This window comes from Salvelinus alpinus, chromosome 13 (genome assembly GCF_045679555.1).
Source record: "Salvelinus alpinus chromosome 13, SLU_Salpinus.1, whole genome shotgun sequence".
Classification (NCBI taxonomy): domain Eukaryota; kingdom Metazoa; phylum Chordata; class Actinopteri; order Salmoniformes; family Salmonidae; genus Salvelinus; species Salvelinus alpinus.
The window spans coordinates 17,547,360-17,569,730 of NC_092098.1; the positions used below are offsets into that span (position 1 = coordinate 17,547,360).

At 42.2% G+C, this 22,371-nt stretch overlaps 1 protein-coding gene across 5 annotated transcripts; it reads left to right on the top strand.

The window, feature by feature from the left end:
• Positions 1–4,100: 4,100 nt before the first annotated feature.
• On the top strand, positions 4,101–21,630 carry LOC139537226 (zinc finger MYM-type protein 3-like). 5 transcript variants are annotated; one of them, XM_071338310.1, is made up of 26 exons: positions 4,166–4,253; positions 4,607–4,703; positions 4,877–5,741; positions 6,003–6,073; positions 6,156–6,216; positions 6,333–6,717; positions 6,863–7,043; positions 7,909–8,121; positions 8,212–8,362; positions 8,458–8,570; positions 9,182–9,268; positions 9,416–9,566; positions 9,708–9,880; positions 10,179–10,353; positions 10,528–10,577; positions 10,773–10,929; positions 11,127–11,242; positions 12,187–12,358; positions 12,446–12,595; positions 12,736–12,836; positions 14,397–14,544; positions 14,717–14,856; positions 15,033–15,138; positions 15,237–15,494; positions 17,200–17,314; positions 18,540–21,630. In XM_071338310.1, the coding sequence occupies exons 3-26, from the start codon at positions 4,886–4,888 to the stop codon at positions 18,724–18,726; spliced, it is 4,317 nt and encodes a 1,438-aa protein (XP_071194411.1). In that variant the 5' UTR covers positions 4,166–4,253; positions 4,607–4,703; positions 4,877–4,885; the 3' UTR covers positions 18,727–21,630. The 5 variants fall into 5 exon arrangements, with proteins under 5 accessions (XP_071194410.1, XP_071194413.1, XP_071194412.1 ...); XM_071338309.1 differs by lacking the exon at positions 4,607–4,703 and having other exon boundaries at positions 4,101–4,253; XM_071338312.1 differs by lacking the exon at positions 4,607–4,703 and having other exon boundaries at positions 4,101–4,253; positions 12,187–12,334.
• The last annotated feature ends 741 nt before the right edge of the window (positions 21,631–22,371 follow it).

The window sequence follows — 22,371 nt, forward strand, 5'->3', positions numbered from 1 at the left end:
GTCAAAAAAGGTCAGAGATAGGAAACACTGTTCCTGGAGTTCCGCAGGATTTTGTTCCAACTAGGCAACACACTTGACCAACTGAGCTAATTGATCAGTTCAATAAATTCAACAACTGGTCTTCCAGGTCAGTTAAATAAAAAGCATAAAATGCCTACCCCTGTAGTAGGCTATGCTTACATATAGCAAGAGGTGTCAAACTCATTCCATGGAGGGCCTCCTGTCTGCAGGTTTGAGTTTTTTTATTAAGTGAGGAGCGAAAACCTGCAGACACTAGGCCCTCCGTGGAATGAGTCTGACACCCTTGACCTAACATGTATCCCTCTCGAGCAGAGTTTCCCAAACTCTGTCTTGGTGCCCCCCAAACTGCTGTAGATATGTATAGAGTACTCAAATAGGATATAACCTGTTTTAGCAGTTGTCATTGAGGGCTTCCCCCATTTTAAAGTAGTCAACTGGGTGGCGATTCCTGTAGGTTGGGAGCAACAACCAATGATCAGAGCAGTGTTGTCTTCTTCAAATTGGGATCTATGGTTTGTAAATGACTTTAATGCCATCTAGTGTCCACAATATATAAATTACAATATTTGGTTTCGGACTCAAACGGGGATATGGTTCCAATCGTTTTTCCACCATTCATTTTTCCCATAGGGGATTTTAGAAACACTTAAAATAAGGGCTGTGTTTCGTGTAGGCTTACCCTGGCGTGACATTTTGATAACCATGTAAATCTCTCTTGGACAAGGTTACTTACTAATATTTGGCTCTATTTACTCTCAGATTTGAAAATGCTAATTAGCATCAACGTAGACATCATGCAAAACTACAAATCCCTGCAAGCTCCTCCACGTCATCTCTAGCTGACACTTTTGCTAAACAGGTATTGTGTCAATTTAAAACTTTCACAAGACAGTTCACAGAATTGTCCATTTAAAGAAATGTAGCCTATTTATTCATTATTACATTTAACTAACATTAGATAGTTAATCCAGAGATTCTTACCTTTGCCTCGATTCGTCAATCTCGTCCAGATCATTTTATTTGCAGGTTTTTATGATAGCCACATTAGCAGCTAATTAGCATTTATTTCACTTTTGGGGGTAAATGCAGGCAAATCTATTGATAAATCACCTTGTCCTAGAGGGATTAACACAGTTATCAAAACATCACACCAGGTTAAGCCTACACGAAACACAGACCTTATTTCAAGTGTCCTTATTTTAAGTGTTTCTAAAATCCCCTACGTTTGACCTCTAGGTTTTATAGTTATTATGACTCATACTGTGGTACTCTATATAAGCCTTACACTTTTCAAACACAAAAGAAGAAAGGACTACTATGAGCCAAAATGCTTTAAAGGCCCAATGCAGCTGTTTTATAGCAATATCAAGTAATTTCTGAGTAACAATGAAGTACCTTACTGTAATAGTTTTCCATTAAAATGGTCTAAAAGAAACAAAAGCAAGAATTTTGCTAGGACTGTCTGGGAGTGGTCTGAGTAGGGAAACTAGCTTAAATTGGCAGAGAGGTTTGGAACTTTCTTTGTTATTGGTCTATTAACTTATTTACCTCCTGGTGATGTCACCAAGCAAGCTGAAACTCCACCCATGTGAAGTGTAGATTGTATTTTCAATCAGGAAATAACACAGATCAAATGTTTTCACACTTTTACAGCGTTCGTTTCATCAGCTGTTGTACAATATGATACAAAATGAACAAGAAAAACAACATTTTGACTGCACTGGGCCTTTAAACGAGGTATAGACCTAATTTATATGTTTTGCTTCATTGGGTAGCCTGCATCTACACAGGCAGCCCAATTCAGATTTTTTTCCCACTAATTTGTCTTTTGACCGATCACGTCAGATCTTTATCAGAGCTAATCAGATCGGTCAAAAGACCAATTAGTGAAAAAAATAGATTTCTAAGGCACTTGCTTGCAGTTCCTATCGCTTCCACTGGATGTCAACAGTCTTTAGAAATTGGTTGTTGTTTTTCCTTTGAGAAATGAAGAAGTAGGGCAGTTCAGAACGAGGGTAGAGTGAAGTGTACTGTTGTGGTTGTGGCGTGCGACCTGAATGCTCGCTCCACTTTGTTTTTATGCGCTATTGAACAGTTTATTCCGTCTTAAATTGGATTGATTATTTACGTTTAAAAATACCTAAAGTTGGATTAGGAAAGTTGTTGGAAATGTCTGGATCAAGTTTACAGGTAATTTATTCGATACTTTGTTGTCATGTTGCGCGAGTTGGAACCGAAGTATTTTCACAATCAAACGCGCCAAATAAATTGACATTTTGGGGATATAACGACAGAATTAATTGAACAAAAAGACAATTTGTGATGTTTAATGGACATATTGGAGTGCCAACAGAAGAAGATCTTCAAAGGTAAGGCATGAATTATATGTTATTTCTGACTTTTGTGGTGTGCCTGGCGGGTTGAATTATGATTTTCATGTGTATGTTTGATGGGGTGCTGTCCTCAGATAATAGCATGGTTTGCTTTTGCCGTAAAGCCTTTTTGAAATCTGACACTGTGGCTGGATTAGCAAGAAGTTTATCTTTAAACCAGTGTATAACACTTGTATGATTTATGAATTATTATTATGAGTATTTCTGTTTTTGAATTTGGCGCGTTGCTATTTCACTGGGTGTTGTCAAATCAATCCCGCGTGAAGGGGTCACTAAGAAGTTGCGCCTGGGACAGTGGGCCGGTGCCCCGGTTAGGCGGAGTTTGCACATTTTAGACCATTCCATTGGTCCTTAAGTGAAATCTCCACCAACCCGGGGCACAAAAGGAACTGGCCCATTGTATACTGAACAAAAATATAAACGCAACATGCAACAATTTCAATGTTTTTAATGACTTACCGTTCAAATAAGGAAATCGGTCAATTGAGAGAAATTCATTAGGCTGTAATTTATGGATTTTACATGACTGGTCAGGGGCGCAGCCATGGGTGGGCCTGGGAGGGCATAGGCCCACGTCACTGGGGGGCCAGGCCCAGCCAATCAGAATGAGTTTTTCCCCACACATGGGCTTTATTACTGACAGAAATACTCCTCAGTTTCATCAGCTGTCCTGGTGGCTGGTCTCAGACGATCCCCCAGGTGAAGAAGCCGGATGTGGAGGTCCTTGGTTGGCGTGGTCTGCGGTTGTGAGGCCGGTTGTACGTACTGCCAAATTTTCTAAAACAACATTGTTGTTATTGGCTTATTATAAAGAAACAAACATAAAATTATCTGGAAACAGCTCTGGTGGACATTCCTGCAGTCAGCATGCCAATTGCACGCTCCCTCAAAACTTGAGACATCTGTGGCATTGTGTTGTGTGACAAAACTGCACATTTTAGAGTGTCCTTTGATTGTCAATTATCATATTGTGATGATCATGCTGTTTAATCCGCTTCTTGATATGCCACACCTGCCAGGTGGATGGATAATTTTGGCAAAGGAGAAATGCTTACTAACAGGGATGTAAACAAATTTGTGCAAAATATTTCAGAGAAACACGCTTTTTGTGCGTTTGGAACTTTCTGGGATCTTTTACTCCAGCTCATGAAACATGGGAGTTTATATACATGTTGAGTTTATATTTTTGTTCAGTGTACATTGAACTTGTGGTCCAGTGGAGGCTGCTGAGGGGAGGATGGTTCATAATAATGTCTGGAACGGAGCTAATGGAATGGCATCAAACACATGGAAACAATGTGTTTGATGTATTTGATACCATTCCACTTACTCTGCTCCAGCCATTACCACAAGCTCGTTCTCCCCAATTAAGGTGCCACCAACCTCCTGTGATCTGGTTGGCAAGCATGTAAATGGTTTGTGTCTGGAGTGCATGGTTAATGAAATGGTGAAGCACGTGCTGTTGTATTGTACGTGGAAGAAAGACAAAGATTGATAAGGGTCATTGAGGTTGGAGGGGGGGGCGGTAGGAAGGGATTTGGGTGATGGGGGAGGGTTTGTTAGAAGTTAGTAGGGCTCTTTATTATTTTCTTAATAGTACAGGATTAGGTATTATTTAATTTTAATGTATGTTTTCTTTTTTTCTAAAGGCTGTAACCTGTGATTGACCACACACTCCAGTACAGTAGGTGGCGGCATGCACCCATAACGTTTGTTTTCAGGCTGCCATAGTAGAAGAAGTTGTAGCTTGAAACTAACCAATAAGGCACGCACGCTAGACCGCAGTTTGGTGGCGCTTGCATGCAACATTTTAGCTACAGTAACATTTAATATTTTCAGGTAAATTCACCATATATTGTTGAAGTCTATAATTATTTGTTTAATCATTATTAGTATCTTGTAATAAAGTTACGATATTGTAATTAGCCAGCTAGTGAATTAGTTTGACGGCTAGATTGCGTAAGGAAACGTTAGGTTCGTAACGTTAGCAGATAGCCTATTTTAAGCTAGCTAACTTTAGCCAGTACCGGTCTCTTTGCAGAGTCATAAACACACGCCTCCCTTGCGAGTAGCAAGCTATGTCTACTGTATTGCTAGTATTGAGATGCATTATGTGTAGCAAATAATGGGCTAACATGTAGCTAGATAGATTTCCAGATAGCCAGCTTGCTAACTAGCATTCTAAATTACAGAAATGGAGACGCCGCCAGGTGAGGCGCGCCAAAAGGCAGCAACATTGATATGGGTGGAACTAGCTAGTAGCGAACTTTAGTTAGCAAATGTACTTAGGTAAGTAGATGCATTCACTGGTGGGACCTCATTGTCTAGAATAGAGGAGCCACAATAAACTACTTATGGCTGTAATTTTATCCAGCGACCACCACATTAGCGACCACCACATTTGATTGACATGACATCTCAGACTGAAATCAAACCATTGTGTTTTTGTTTTCTTTATGTAGGTGCAGAGTATGGAACCCTCAGAGCATCCAGAAACCTCTGGCTCTTTTCAGATGGCCAATGAGAATGTGCACCTAGACCTTCTATCAACACAGACTGATATGGACCTGTTTTCTGGGCATGCCGATATGGGCCTGCTGCCTGCTCAGACTGATGTAGACCTACTGTCTCCACAGAGTGATATGGACCTACAGACTGATATGGAGGTGACCTGCTCACAGGGAACAGAGGGACAAAGTGGGCAGCAGCAGAACCTTGATGAGCTGACAACCATTCTCACCCAATCTGAAAGAGAGAGGCAGAAAACTCAGGACAGCCTGAGCATCCTGGGGGACCCAGACTCATTGGAACTGTCCAAAGCCCAGGTGGAGGAGTTTTACAGCCGCACAGTCCTTCCCGGGCCCTCAGACCTTCCCGGGCCCTCAGACCTTCCCGAAAATTCAGGCCCAGCTACAGGCCTCAGTCAGGATGAGCGGAGCGGGCAGGGCCACACAGAAGCCTTGCCAGAAATGGGCGCTGAGCCAGGGACAGACAGGCTGGAGGTCACAGAGGGAACTCAGACTGTAACTGGTACACCGATGCCGGAGACTGGAGAGGAGCGAATGGACATAGTACTAGAAGATCCCTCTGCAACTTCTCAAGATGACGTTGATCCAAATATGCCTTCTATAGTCAGCGTAGAGGGTTCACACTCTGAGGATGGTCCAGGCAAAGAGGAAGCCTTATCATTCTTTGGATTGGTGCCAAAGGTAGAAGACACAGGCACAGCAGAGAAAAAGAATGAGAGAGAACAACCAGTGAGGGGCAGTATGTCCCCACTATCATCCTGGGCCCAGCCATTGACACCAGGTGAAGGTATGTGTACTAGTAAGTAACTTTTGTTTGTAGGATCTTTCTCCTTCCTAGTACTTTATTAACTCTTGTCTCAATGTCACACACAGAAGTCTCAGTGCCACAGAAATAGTTGGAGAATTATAAAGTGAAATGTAAAACTTAATTTAGGTTACATTACATGTTTTTTAGAAAAAATTTGAAATCACTACTTCAAATAGCCATCACAGTTCACATACAGCTTGCATATCTATGTCATGAACAGCCTTTAGTTACTGATGATTGTGTTTGTTTCAGCTGAGGAACAACCTGAAACTGAGGTCGCCATTGAGGATCCAAAAGTTTCTCAAAGTGGTCAAAATACTACGGTACAAAAACGACTTCCCATTCATTGCAGACATTTTCTTTAAAAGTAAGTGAATTAACCTTATTTACTCTGATTTATTGTAGGGGAGAAAGAGAGGCCGTCCTCGTCGTGGAGAAGTGAGGAAAAACATTACGTCTGATGGAGGTTAAACATCACTACTTCACAAGCTGCTTATGTTTAGTCTCAATAACTCATTATGTATGACTATTTGTCTATTTATGATTATCATGCTGCCCTAAATGCATTGTCTCCTGCTGCAGACCAGCTAACAGACAGCGACTCTGACGATGCAGCTGACGATCCGAGGGACACAGACTTTGACCCTGCACGGTCAGGCCTCCGACGCTCCACCAGGGCCTCCCAAAGGAGCCAAAACACCCTGTCCCCCCGGCTCATTGCTCCCAAGCCGTCTTGCCCTGCCTCTACCCCTGGGTACACCCAGAGGTCTGGAGGACCCCCTCCACCCCGGCTGCCACCCCCTCGCCAGCCTACCAGAGTCCTCTGTGCCAACTGCAGTGGAATGCTGCAGAGCGGACAGACAGCCTACCAGCGCAGGGGTCAGCCTCAGCTCTTCTGCAGCTCCACCTGCCTTAACTCCTTTGGCAAGAAAGCCCCCAAGAAAAAGCCCTGTGCTTTCTGTAAAAGGTAAGCTTCTCAATAGATATTCAATGAATGTATTTGTAGCTTCTCTTTCCAGTAAGTACAGTGGATCCATAACCAATTCCTCATGTTTCACAGTAAAGTGTAAACCTTGTACATTGTTTTGATCTCAACAAAATGTCTCTTTTAGGGACATGGGGAATAGTAAAGACACCATGCTTGCACAGGTTGGCCAGTCACAATCCTTCCAAGAATTCTGCAACAACACTTGTCTTTCCATGTATGAGGCCCGGCTGGAGAAGGGTCCGAAACAGCCCCCCAAACCAAGTACCCCTGGCCAAAGATGCAGTGTGTGCAACCACATGCGTGAGGTACCAAAGCTTTGACCATAACATTTTGAATGAACTGCTCCCAGCCGATTGGCTTCATGTTGAACACATTAGTGGCAGGGAGTCTCAGTAAGAGGGAGCTCCAGTAGACAGTAGGATGATGATTTAACACAGGATGACTACACTTCCACAATGCCTTTGATTTGAAAATGCAGTAGGCTTTTTTTGTGTGTACATTATATTGAACCATACTTTATATTGAAGCTATTTTAAAGACTGCAGCTTCTACTCTTGCAACAATTTATTGAAAAGCTGGCACCAGCCTTACCTATTCTAGTTTGTTTCCCCCCACCATCTGTTAGTCATTTGTAAATTAGTACAATAAAATGTATTCAAAATAAGTAAGCACTTTTTAATGCCAAGCGCTGCAAAACCACACAATGATGTGATTATGGTATACATTCTTTAAAGTTGCCTTTTGTGTTAGAAATACTGGTTAGAGATCTGATCTGCACGCTTCAATCCGAGCTCAGTCTATCTAGGGCGGGCCACCAACCACCTGTGTTGATGTGAAGTATTTGTCAAACCATGGGCTTTTCCCAGAAGTGACAATAAAGAATGCCTAAACACATTTCACTGTCCTCGTGTTGATAATTTCACAATTGAATACCGACTTGTATGTTTCTAACTAGATGTACTGCATGCTGTGATTATAGGGGAGGAGGGAATTCTGTCATTTGTGCTGCTGTGGGTCTTTGTATGCTATGAGCATGCACCAGAATAAATCATAGCCAGCTACAAGATTTTGGTGGACTGATGTAAACACCAAGGGAAGTGATATTTTAAGTTAGATTTGATTGAAATGATCTCTGAGCCTGTCCTACATTTATTTCCTCTCCTGCCTCAGATCAACCATGAGGTAACCATGGGCAATGTGATTCACCTCATGTGCAGTGATGCCTGTTTCAACCGTTTCCGGGCCACCAAGGGCCTGAAGACCAGCTGCTGTGACGCCTGTGGCACCTACATTAACACCTTCACCTCCCGGCCTGAGTACCTACTGCATGAGGGCCAACAGAGGAGGTTCTGTAACTCCTCCTGTCTCAGACTCTATAAGATGGTGGGTGGAGGAATGTACTTTAGGCATATTTCTACCTGAAAATGATATGGTGTTGATCTCAATGGCTGCTGTGTTGTCTTTTGATTTCAGAAAAACACTAAGGTGCTCTCGTGCCAGTGGTGTAGGACTCTGTGTAAGATCTTTGACATGCTGTCTAAAGTGGATCAGTATGGGAACACCAAACACTTCTGTTCTTTGTGCTGTATTGCTTCACATAAAGTGAAAACTTCTGGGGACACAGGTACATTCTACTCTCCTTGGCTTGTTTACACAATCAGAATGGTGTGATGTCTGCCTGAATTAGTCTTCATTATTACTAATCTGCTTCTTTTCCAGTTGCCAGTGACTCTTGCAGTTTCTGCAAAAGAAGCCCCTCTGAACCGTACTACTGTAAAGCAAATGAGACCATTTACGTCTTCTGTAGCCCTAGCTGTTGGAGCACATTTCAGGTACCCTGAATAGAGTTGAGACAAAATAACAATCAACATATGCATCATCCAGTGTTTAGTCATGTCTACTCTAAGTATGTTTTTTGCATTAAAACATGTCTGCCAGATGCTTATACAACATTTTGTTATTTTATGTGGATTTGTTTTAAACGTACATTTTTTTATGCCTCAGTTGTTCAATAAAAAAAATCATTCAAAGGAGATTTTTGGTGAAGGATTCTGAAAGTGATTAAAAAAGGAACGGCTAATATTTACAGTGATGTACAGGCTTGGCCGTAGGTGCCTGTAAACAGAAAAATGCTAGTTAAAATGCACACCAAGCGGCTGCAGTGGGGCGCTCCGCCTCAATCCTGGAGCCCATTAAAATAAAAGCTCATCTTAAAGCGCTTTCATGTGGAGAAGGTCACCTTTTGAAAGCTTTCACCTTTATTCTACCTAAAAACCTATGAATTAGGGTTTGTTTTGTTCTTGCGAAACCTCTGAGCGATTCTTGAGTCTGTCTTTGATACTTGTCCTGTGATGTTGTTTTGTTTGCCTTGGCTAAAATGCTTTGCTGCTCATTTTCTTGTTTAATCCCCAATTTAACAAATATGCTCACTGCTTCTTCACAGCGCAACAGTCCCAATGGAGATCTCTACTTCAACTGTGTCTCCTGTCATAACATGTTCAATGGGAAACCAGTAATCTTAGATTGGCAGGTAATTCCTTGTACATACGTGTTTATTAATTTACTAGTCTCAACATTGTGGCAAAAATGTGTCTTACAGCTGGTTTAGTGAACACTTATTTTATCAAGACTACTCAAATAAAAAGTACATGCACCATTCTATTTCATTTGCTTTCAGGACTCAATATATCAGTTTTGCTGTAAGGAGTGCTGTGAGGACTACAAGCGCCTGAATGGTGTGGTTTCTGTGTGTGAGCACTGCAAGCAAGAGAAACCTCTGCATGAGAAGATGAAGTTCTCTGGGGTGGAGAAGGCGTTCTGCAGTGACGGTTAGGATAATGCATGCGTTTCTGTGTGCATTTTCAGATTTAATGGATTGTTGGTTTACATGGAAACACTTTCCTATGTGTCTAGGCAGAGACTTATAAGTGTTTTGTCTCTCTTTTTTTTATATCTTTTTTTTTACCAAGGTTGCATACTACTATACAAGCAAGACTTTGCTAAACAACTGGGCCTGTGCTGTATAACTTGTACATACTGTTCTCAGACCTGCTCACGGGCGGTCACAGAGGAACAGGATGGCAACACGTGGGACTTCTGCAGCGAAGATTGTAAAAGCAAATACTTCCTGTGGTCCCTGAAAGTATGTCTAATCAATCACAATGCTATATAACCGGCCCTGATAAGTTTTAGATACCTGCTTGTACACAGGCTGCATTCAGTTCACTCTCACTGTACATAGTACATTTGTGTGTGATATTCTAGACTTGATATAGGAATGGTAGCTTCGGAATGCAAACTGGCAGAATATGTTCATGCATGGGGGGAAAATGAATCAGAAGAATATGCATGATATGCGATCAAATTGTGTGAGCAGTGTCCTCTTTTAACATGCTACGTGCTGTATGTATGGGTGTTCTGAGCCGTGTCTGTTCTTCTAGGAAGCAAAGTGCCATGCCTGCAAGCGTCAGGGGCAGCTCCTGGAGACCATCCACTGGAGGGGAGAGATCAAACACTATTGTGACGAGCCGTGCCTCCTGCTCTTCTACAGCCAACAGAACCAGCCCAACCTAGACACCAAGCAGGGCCCTGAGAGCCTGCTCAACAGTGCTACATGTACACAAATGCGCACACTATTTTTCATAAACTCAATCCATACATGGGAATGATTTTTATAAGTACACTTTGTAATTGTTTGGTGTTACAGTGAATGCCTTTGTGAAATTGTGAACATGTGTTCGTCTCTCAGTAATTGGCTATTAAAATTCTATATGTTTACTGGGCTTACAGGTAATTCCTCAGATTCTACGCCTCCCCCTGCTGCTACAAAGACAAGTGAAGTAAGTGTGCTTTTTGACTCGATGCTCCGAAAGGTTGGGGGGGGGATACCACCGAAAGATGACTAAATGCATTTAATCATGGCTTTCACCACCACACATTTTATTGTGCTTGGGAAAAAAACGTTGCTTAGTTTCAGTCATCTGAGCGACCATTCCAATTCTGATATATATTTTTTAATGTTTCTCTTATTTTAGGCCACAGAAAGAGTACTGACAAGGACTGTAGCCAAGCCTGCTCCTCCCGTCACTCCACCTATCTCCCAAAGGAACAAATCCTCCATGTGTAAACCCATGATGACTACTACCGGTGTCACATGTAAACCTGAGATGAAGTCCCAGAGTTCCCAGACAGGTAATGGTTAACGTAAACCCATGTCTCTCTCTATGGGACTCACTGATTTAGTCTTATACTGTATAGTATTATACTATTTATACAATATATCCCTATTCATATATTAAGAGCATTTTTTGTTAAATCCTACAACAATTATAATTAGCAATGGCAAAAACATAACTTCATGGTTTTCATAAATTGTTTGTCTGTTTCAGATGATTTCTTGCAGTCTCCACCTGCGATGTTGCCAGTCCCTGTGCCTGTGTTTGTTCCTGTGCCTTTGAATATGTACTGTCAATACACTCCCATAACAATGGCCCTGCCTCTGCCGGTGAGTTGGTTTTGTCTAGGTCCTGTTGAGTATTGTGCAAAATTGACTCTAGGGTTATCGTCATTCATTTAGAGTCTAGACAAGAGTAACTCTTAGTATCCACCCAAATGTGTTCGATATGGTTGCCTGCACACTAGTGCTGAGCGAATTTTGAGGTCGGTTCAGTTTCTGTTTGATTATTAACATATAATCACGGGTTTCAATTATTATTATTTTAAAAACATTAAATGCACTATGCATTGTTTTTGTTGAGTGCTATAACACAATAAATAAAACAATTAAGTCCCATGATGGTAGTGACTGCCCATTACTGAGTATCACCTATTAACAATTTATTCACATTACTATAATAAAATATTTCAGTTGTGTATATTAGTTTTATTTGATGACCTTATTTTTATATCTCATCTCTCTAGAGCTGCTGCCTATGCTGTCTGACATTCACTATTTAAGTAGTTCTTCAAAGTAAATTACTTTTATGACTGCTGAATATCAACTATCAATCACTCAGATAATGTATGTTCACGTTGAGATACCTCATGAAGCAGCTGCTCTCAGGCGCCCATTCTTCTCTCTTTTACGTAGCAGGCACAAAAGAGAAACAGACCGGCCAAGTAGGCGCGTAATGGATTATGGTCAATGTAGTTAATTACAACATTTTCTGCGCTAAACTATGCAGAATATTGGCCTGTTGGAAACTACAACTCCCTACTGCATTGCACAGTTTGGGCTAGGATCTGATTTATCTCTAGAGGAACTGTGAACAGAGCTCACGCACAAAAAATAACTAAATGGAATTCTAATAATTTAATTGAGTCGGCCAATTAGTTGTTTAAAAACCAAAAAATAAATGCAATTTCGGTTAATCGATCAGCAATAGTGTATAGTTCTCTAGAGTGACTGCCCTATTTGTCTGCTTATTGTTTTGCTTCTTATTCTCTTAGCTCCCAGTCCCCATGTTCCTACCTGTCACACTGGATCATATCGATAAGCTTGTGGAATATATAAAAGAGCTGAAACTCCAGATCCCGTCTGATCCACTGGAGGCTGACATTCTGGCCATGGCAGACATGATAGCAGAGGAGAGTAAAGGCAAGGGCTCCTCTGATCTGTCTGGTAATGCTCCTGCACTTACTCTTCTTAGTCAACTCGCTATTGCTGTTCTATATACAATTGTAACTTTATGATTGTGTTTATCTTTAGATCTGGACAGTGAACAGAAAGCAGGCCCGTTGCTGAGGGACTACAGCTTATTTGAGTCTTCATCCCAAGATGACATCCTCTCCATGGCTGTCAATATGGATGATGTGCTGACTGAGCCAGGTCAAGACCCAGTAGATGAGCTCACCAAAGGCAGGTTCAACCTTCATGATATGAAAGGTGTAATTTGCCTTGCAGTCTGCGATGTGTAAACTTTCACTGTAATTTCACACATACTCTCAACAACGGGATGTCTGAGATATATATTTTGTCATTTAATTTGTGCTCTTTAGCTTCCCTGGACCTGAACCCCAATGTTGATTTTCTCTTTGACTGTGGGATGCCGCCACATGCTACTTCACCAGAGCAGAGCTCCAACGTCGCTGTTCAGAAGGTATAATTAAACACAGCCTCAAACAGCAGTGCATTCTGTTTGCTTTGACTGCCCCGTAGGCAGGACTTTGATTATCCTCTCCCTAATTGACAAACCTTTAGTTTTGGCAGTCTTTTATAGACCTAACTTTGACTGTAATTTTGTATTGCATTAAATAGTGTCAGAAAATAGTTGACTCTCGACTTATGTGAGAGAGACAGAGGAATCACATGGTATGCTGGAAATCTGAAAATAGCTGGCATAAACATGACAAATGACTTGGTGTCAGACTTACCAGAGACCAGAGGTCATGTTCTACATTCTTAGACAGGTGCAACAGGGTCCCAAAGGTGAAATGGTTGTTGAAAAGCAAATCTATCCCTGGCGGCAGGCAGGCAGGCATGATCCCAAACACGCGGCTCATGTAACAGTCACCAAACCTGCAAGATGGACTGCTTACCAATGGACAGTGTCTTCGGAAATTATTTGACATATTTACTGACTTACTGTTTCTTGAGTTTTGGTGGTCTCTTAGGCCAGACAACGTCTTAATGATCGTTGCACATGTTGAAGAATTTGTTTAGTACAGTTTATTAGGGACACCACCCCGTTCACACAAATGGTTCGCTCCTACAGATAGTGAGTCACGTGGCCGTGGCTTAATTAAGTAGGCATTGAGGCATTCAGTTAGTGTTCGATTGAAAACGAGTGGCCAAAGCGGCTTTGTGCGTGGTATGATCATCGGTGCCAGGCGCGCAGGTTCCAGTGTCTCAGAAAAGGCCAGCCTCCTGAGCTTTTCACGCACGGCAGTGTATAGGGTTTACCGAGAATGGGACGCCAAACAAAAAACATCCAGTCAGTGGCGGTCCTGTGTGCGAAAACAACTTGTTGATGAGAGGTCGAAGGAGAATGGCTAGAATCGTGCAAGCTAACAGGTGGGCCACAAACAGGCAAATAACGGCGCAGTACAACAGTGGTGTGCAGAACGGCATCTCTGAACGCACAACTCGTCAATCCTTGTGATGGATGGGCTATTGCAACAGATGACAACACAGGGTTCCACTACTATCAGCTAAAAACAAGAAACGGCGGCTCCAGTGGGCACATGATCACCAACACTGGACAATTGAGTGGAAAAACATAGCCTGGTCAGACCAATCCCGTTTTCTGGTGTCATGCTGCTTACGACAAATCTGACTGCCATCAGTATGACACCAGAAAACGGGATTGGTCTGACCAGGCTATGTTTTTCCACTCAATTGTCCAGTGTTGGTGATCATGTGCCCAGGCAGGATGGGGCCCATGGACTCAAGGGTACAGGCTGGTTGTGTAATGGTATGAGGAATGTTTTCTTGGCACACGTTAGGTCTCTTGATACCAATTGTTCAACGTTTCCACGCCCGAAGAATTCAGACTGTTATGGAGGAAAAGAGGTGTCTGACCCAATACTAAATGAGTGTACCTAATAAACTGGACTCTGAATGTATGTAATAATGCACTCTGAAGAAAATATAAATAACTACAGTAATTATCCCTTAACAGGTCATAGCACTTATGTCTAATATAGGCTTTATGTCACAGGGTCCCAAGCGTCAGGCCATGCCAGAGATGACCTTACATGATCCCCTGGACAGTCAGCCTCTTGGTGCTGGCTTGAACAGCTCCCTTGGGGTCAAAGCCTGGAGGTCATGGTCCCAAAGCAAGCACTCGGACGCTGATGACAGAAAACGTAAGACTTTTCAGCTGTAGTCTGAAAGCTGAGTTAATCGATACCTCTTAACTGGTAGATAGCTCTTTGATGGCTCTCCTATGAGTTTGATTGATCTCCTATGAATAAAATGGGCAGTAACGTTTCAATGTAATCCTGACAATGGCACCTTTTAAATGTTTCTCCTATACAGAGAAACCATTAGACCTTCTGTTGTGTAGTCCTGAGGAACTGAACCATGGCCTGTCACAGTTTGTCCAAGACATTGTTCATCCCAGAGGACCGTGCTACAAGCCTGACAGCATATTTTATCTATGTCTTGGTGTTCAACAGGTCAGTCCCAATGTTTCAGTCAGGTAGTTAATCTATGCAACTTGTCTAAGAATACCCTTATTCAAATCTTAAGTAATTACATTTTTTAGAAAAGGTGATTGTTTAGCAATGTCAATTTTGATATACATTGTGTTCAACCAACACATTTGTTCACAATTGTCTTGCCTATTTTCCAGTATCTCCTCGAAAACAACCGGATGGTGAATATATTCACAGACCAGTTATATGTCACCTTTGCCCAGGAGCTGAATAAGATTGTCAACAAATGGCTGCCATCTAATGGTGGGTTCATAATAACATTTCTATTTCTTTTTCACACATTATGTACGTGCTGTATTTGGGGTGTATGTAATGTATTTGTGTGTTTGTGGGGGATGCAGGTGGTCTCGTGTCTCGTGTCCTGGAGGAGCACCTGTGGGAATGTAAACAGCTGGGTGTGTACTCACCCTTCGTCCTGCTCAACACCCTCATGTTCTTCAACACCAAGTCCTTTGGCCTAACCACCGTGGAGCAGCACCTCCAGCTCTCCTTTGCTACAGTCACGCGCCAGGCCAAGAGGAGGTCTACACCACATGGCATGGTCAAGTCATCTAGTGTCTGCTACCACCCCAAATCACATCACAAGAGAACCAGCAAAGGTGAGAGAGTTTACAATTACAGTGTGGTTTCTGTGTATTATTTTGGTATAAGAAGCCTAGTGAATGAGAAGTGTCAGTATGCTTCGTAGCCCATTGAAAGATAGGCTAGTTGTCATTCCCAGTAACCGTTGAGACATCGAGTTCCTTTGGACCGTGACCCCAATCTGGGGGGAAGCAGGTCACCTATCTTGAGTTGTGCCACCTTTCTGCTGAATTCCAAGGGGCTGACCAGGGCTAGGGTATGGAGGTGTTTTACACAAACTGCAACTAGCTCAAATGTCATTTTTGAGTACACATGTATAGTTTAGAGTTATGAGGTCCAGTTGAGTGGTAAGAATGTTGGCTTTTTTCCAAAACATCCTCAATGTACTGTACATATAATTTGGATATATTCCTGACCAATGTGTGGTAGACTCATTTGCTTTTATCTGCTGAGGAATGATATGGGATGACATTTTGTCTTAAAGTAACTCTTAGAGCCTGGGTTGTTCTTATCCTTATCACTAAAGTGTGTTTTTAAAGTGCAATTAGATGATGGGTAATTTCTGTAGGGAGAGACCACCACTCCTTAACATGGTGCTGCTGACCACAAAGAGCTTCCACTGAAGCTAAATGAGTAAAAACAGTTGAACTGTTAACCCTCTGTATTGCATTGGTTTCCACCAATCAAATAACATGCTGCTAATGAGTTGGACTGCCTGGAAGATAACACTGCAATGTCTGTGAAATTGGCCTGGTGCCAGTTGTTTATTTAAAACATATAGGCTAGCCTAGACCCACACCTCTATCCTCCTCAGTGTTTTTATGTTTACTGGCATGTTCTGACTGAAACATAGGTTTATTTTGAACTCGGCCCGACCATCATTCTCTGCATATCAGTGTCACTAGCTAGATTCCTCAGTGGCTTTGTAGGTCAGTTTGAAATTGATACGTTTGGCACTACTTTTGCGGTTTTATGCTGATGGACAAAATACTAATTAAAAAAAGCTTTTAGTTACATTCTGTCACCTGTTGACAGTTTGTTCTATGGGTGCTTGTCTTAAATATTACAAATATGTGAGGCAGCTGTTGATGTAGGAGAAGGATGTTGCTCTCTCCCCCCCGGTTGGTTCAGTCATACTGCTATTTTCAGTGTGTCTGACAGCTATTTATACCACAGAATGGAGTTCTTTTGAAGAGCTGTCTCAGCATAGGAGGTGTACGATGGTATCTCAGAACACTGTGGTATGTGTCTTAGAACACTGTTTGCCAAGGGAAAACCAGGAATCTTAAAGTAGCTGTGGAGCAACTCAGTCGTGCAACATGATACTAGAGAATCTGACTGAATGTCTCTAACGTGTTTTAGATGTAGCTGCACAATAAATAAAGTCCATAATAAAGTAAAGTCCATACATCAATGTTGAATATATCATGTGTGTTTCTGACAAATTCATGACATCAAAGTACCCTGGTCTTTGTAGGAAAGACCTTGTCCAGTGCAAAATAATATTCCTTTTATTAACAATTTTTATAAGTATGACAATGACATGGTTTTATAAAAAACAAAGTTATTTTCATCAGAAACCTCAACACTGATCCCCGTAACTGTCCGGCCATCCTCTTCATCAGTTTAACATAGCCCTAACTGTAACTGAAGCCAATTGTTAAACTAAAGGCCCAGGGGTCAGACAGGGAAGTGAGCCTGTACTCTGTTCTGTTCACACAGAGGTCGGCTTGGGAAAGAGGAAACGGGATGAGGCTTCTGAGCTGGAGCAACAAGAGAACCGGATGAACCCTCTCAGATGCCCCGTCAAATTCTTTGAGTTCTACCTCTCCAAATGGTAAGCAATGTGGACTGTCCAGGTATGCAAAGCAGGGTTTAAAATGCCAGTTAAAGGCCTTGGACTGTCCCTGGCTGTCAAAGATTTGGAATTTGTTTGATTCATTGACTCCAATGTTCCCCCTAAGCTGCGGGTGGCCGCGCACCACCTCCAGGACTGCCGTGCAGAAGAAACGAGACTGTGATTGAATCAACATTATATGCAACAAACCCCAAAAATCAAATTTTGCAAGATTGAGTCTGACTTTGTTGTAGGCAGAGCCAGAGCGCAAAGGAGTAAAATTATATTGCGGGTTAGCCCACGAGTGTTTTTTCAATAACCCGGGAGTGAATGCGCTTTTTAGATCAGAGCACAGAGCTGTGTATGTGCGCATTTGTTGATATTATTTGCAAGTTAGCGAGTTATTAGCCCAGTTCTAGATAAGTATAGGTCAGCACAAAACGTGTAGGCTTAGGCTATACTTCAAGCTGTCTTTGAAAAACCAGTCAGGTCAAAAAGCTTGTCATAATTAGTGACAGTGTTTTATTTTGAGACAGGCTTGAATATGCAAATAAGCCATTTGTCTAATTCTCTGTATGGTAGTAATAATGAATTGTATTTTGTAAAGTGGTTTCTTGCATCATACTATGCAGTTTAGTCACCTATTTGGCCCATGGTGTTACAGACCAAGTCAAAAATCAGTAATGTCAAGCCCTTCATAATATACTCTTTTGCCTCATGCAATGTATGCCTGCATTGAACATCACATATAGGCTACTATATTGTAGAAATCAAAAGCTATTTCCATTTGAAAATATGGGATCTGTGCCATTGGTTTTGTTAGTAGGCCTACATTATGATCAAATAGCCACAATAGCCTATTGGCTACTGTAAGTGGTACAGCCTCAGTTTTTATTTGACCTTTTCAATGACGACCTAGGAACAGTGCCGTGTTCAGGGGCAGAACGACAGATTTTTACCTTGTCAGCTCGGGGATTCGATCTTGCAACCTTCCGGTTACTAGTCCAACGCTCTAACCACTAGGCTACCTGCCGTCTCAGTGTTCACTGTAAACGTGCCGGAAGTTGCACAAAATTCTCACAACATTCAAGTTTCCGCTCACAAGGCCTAAAATTTGCTCGGTGCCCCAAAACGTTAGAGGTAACATTGATTGGAATGAATAAATAAAACAGTACAGTTTTCTTTTTTAGATTCACATATGGTGTCTGTCTTTGTGTTCTTACAGCTCTGATGGTGTGCGGAGCAGCTGCAGTGCATTCTACCTGCAGCCGGAGGGCACATGTATGGCCGAGAGTTCTCGCTGGTACTCTGACATCCCCATGGACAAGGGCAGGCTGGGAATTATGCTCAACAGGATCCTGGCTGTCAAGGATGTCTATGATGAGCACCCAGCACAGGAAGACATGGACTGACAGCCGCACTGATAGATTGCACAACAAGTTTATATAGTGTACATTGCTGACATGGAAGCCGCTAGCACAAGGGATGACAAGCATAACTACAATGCATTTTTGTTCCATGTTTTTTTTCTATATCACCCCTACACAAATAGTTCAGTGAGCATTTCCCCCCATAGAATTACCATTATACACTGAGTGCACAAAACATTAGGAACAACTTCCTAATATTGAGTTGCACCCCTCCCCCCACCTTTGTCCCCAGAACCGCCTCAAATTGCCTGGGCATGGACTACAAGGTGTCGAAAGCGTTCCACAGGGATGCTGGCCCATGTTGACTCCAATGCTTCCCACAGTTGTGTCAAGTTGGCTGGATGTCTTTGGCTGGTGAACCATTCTTGGTACACACGGGAAACTGTTGAGTGTGTAAAAACCCAGCAGCGCTGCAGTTCTTGACACTCAAACCGGTTGGCCTGGCACGTGCTACCATAACCTGTTCTAAGGCACTTCAATCTTTTGTCTTGCCCATTCACCACCAGAATGGCACTGTCTCAAGGCTTACAAACCCTTCTTTAACCTGTCTCCTCCCCTTCATCTACACTGATTGAAGTGGATTTTACAGGTGAAATCTATATGGGATCATAGCTCCTGGTCAGTCTATTTTATGGAAAGAACAGGTGTTCCTAATGTTTTGTACAATTAGTGTATGTACAGAAACTTAATAGCACTGTAGTATACCACCATCAGTTCAGGTAATCTATTTTGAATGCTCAAGTACATTGGGCACTGTCAACGACAACTAGTTGAGACTTCATGTCTGTTGTTCGTATTGAAACTCATACATTTGTTTTTTTATGAAGTGTACAGAACAGCTGTATTATAGAAGTACTTTAGTTCACAAATCCATTTAATTGACACTGCATTTCACCCCCTACGCCAGCCTCACTGGAGTTTGTTTCATTCAAAAGCTTAATGTTCAGATAGTGATGATATTTACGTGTTCGTTATTTAGCAGGCGCTCTTATCTAGAGTGGCTTTACAGTAGTGAGTGCATACGTTCGTCTTACTTTTTTTGTACTGGTCCCCGGTGGGAATCGAACCCACAACCCTGGTGTTGCAAGCGTCATATTCTACCAACTGAGCGACACAGGACCCTATATAAGCAATCATTTTCAACTTAAACACTTTAAATCTGTGTTTACCATGTGGCCAGTGAGGAGAAAACCATTTATTGCTGCCAGATGTTCACATGTACAGTATCGAGAAGCTCATAGTAATGGCAGACTTTTTACTTCATAGCTAATGTGTATACACTACATGTCCAAAAGTATGTGAATACCCCTTCAAATTTGAGGATTGGGCTATTTCAGCCATACTCGTTGCTGACCGGTGTATAAAATTGAGCACACAGCCATGCAATCTCCATAGACAAACATTGACTGTAGAATGGCCTTACCGAAGAGCTCAGTGACTTTCAACATGACACTGTCATAGGATGCCAGCTTTCCATCAAGTCAGTTTGTAAAATTTATGCCCTGCTAGAGGTCAACTGTAAGTGCTGTTATTGTGAAGTGAAAACATCTAGGCGCAGCAACGACTCAGCCGCGAAGTGGTAGGCCACACAAGCTCACAGAACAGGACCACCAAGTGCTGAAGCATGTAAAAAATTGTCTGTCCTAGCCTCCCGGGTGGCGCAGTGGTCTAAGGCACTGCATCGAAGTGTGCCAACAGAGACTGGGTTTAAGCCCAGGCTCTGTTGCAGCCGGCCGCGACCGGGAGGTCCATGGGGCGACGCACAATTGGCCTAGCGTCATCCGGGTTAGGGAGGGTTTGGCTGGTAGGGATATCCTTGTCTCATCACAGCACTAGCGACTCTTGTGGCGGGCCGGGCACAGTGCACGCTGACCAGGTCGCTAGGTGTACAGTGTTTCCTCCGACACATTGGTGCGGCTGGCTTCCGGGTTGGATGCGCGCTGTGTTAAGAAGCAGTGCGGTTGGGTTATGTTTCGGAGGACGCATGGCTTTCGACCTTCGTCTCTCCCGAGCCCGTACGGGAGTTGTAGAGATGAGACAAGACAGTAACTACTAACAATTTGATACCACGAAATTTGGGAGAGAAAAAAAATATAAAAAATAGTTTGTCCTCTGTTGCAACTCTCCCTACCAAGTTCCAAACTGCCTCTGGAAGCAACTTAAGCACAATAACTGTTTGTCAGTAGCTTCATGAAATGGGTTTCCATGGCCAAGCAGCTGCACACAAGCCTAAGATCACCATCCGCAATACTGAGCGTCGGCTGGAGTGATGTAAAGCTCTCTGATGGACAAATCTGGGTTTGGTGGATGCCTCGAGAACGCTCCCTGAATGCATAGTACTAACTGTAAACTTTGGTGGAGGAGTAATAATGGTCTGAGGCTGTTTTTCGTGGTTCGGAATGGGCCCCTTAGTTCCAGTGAAGGGAAATCTTAATGCTACAACATACAATGACGTTCTAGACGATTCTGTGCTTCCAACTTTGTGGCAGATGCCGACTGCGAGCCAGGCCTAATCGCCCAACGTCAGTGCCCGACCTCACTAATGCTCTTGTGGCTGAATGGAAGCAAGTCCCTGCAGCAATGTTCCAGCATCTAGTGGAAAGCCTTCCCGGAAGAGTGCACATACTTTTGGACATGTAGTGTATATTGCCCCTCGTTTAATAATTTATTGTAACAATCATAACCATTCATTAAACAAAATAAGCTTAACATCGTGATAGAATAGTTTTTTATTTACTTCATTTTAATCCTGCTTAGATTGTTTTTAATTGACAAAATAGTATGTTTTAATGCATTTTCAGTCCTGAATGTCTTGAGAAAAGTTGAATATGTACTATAATGTTTATTTTCTGTCTTTTTCTAATTAAAGGATGCATATAGAATTGAGAATGTCTTGTACAAATTCTATCATAAAAATACAGTTCATTATTCATGGTTGTAAAATCAATGAAATGCGTTCTGTATCTTAGACACATGTAAACTCTTTCTGGTATGTGGTCTGCCAAAGGATTACGCAGTGATATGAAACAGACAAGCATTTGCTTTGTCATTATTTCCAGTCAGAATAATCTGCCTATTAAGGGTTCATAAAACAACTTGCCTTGAACACTTTGAAATATTATACTCTACATGGTAAATGTTTGGGAGATGGTGGGAGAGAAACCTCCAACTGTTGCTATTTTTATGCCCTAATTAATTAATGAAGCTTTGGAGTTCGTTTGGCCTCTCTGCATGCAGACTCCCTGGCAAACCTCTCCAGATAGAGATATGGCACTTGTCCAGGGAGTACCCTTTACCTCGTACTTGGGTCTTGTCTGCTGGCCACGGGATTGCTCTGTACAGTAACGTAACTACTAACATGGGCCCACCTCTGCTTGTAGCACTGCACATCGGACACAGCATTGAGTCAATGCCTCAAACATCTGATGTTTTTCAGTTGGAGAAGTTCTGTTTTCAGGAGTAAAATGTTTAATGTGAATGAACTACTTCGAACAAGTAAACAAAATGATCCTAAGCGTCTACAAAAGGTTTTTGTTAACTGGACCCTGACAAATGTGATTTTATCCTGCTTTAAGTCTTTGTTTTCACCCCTCAAATGTTATCTTTAAAATGTTTCTTATTCATGTC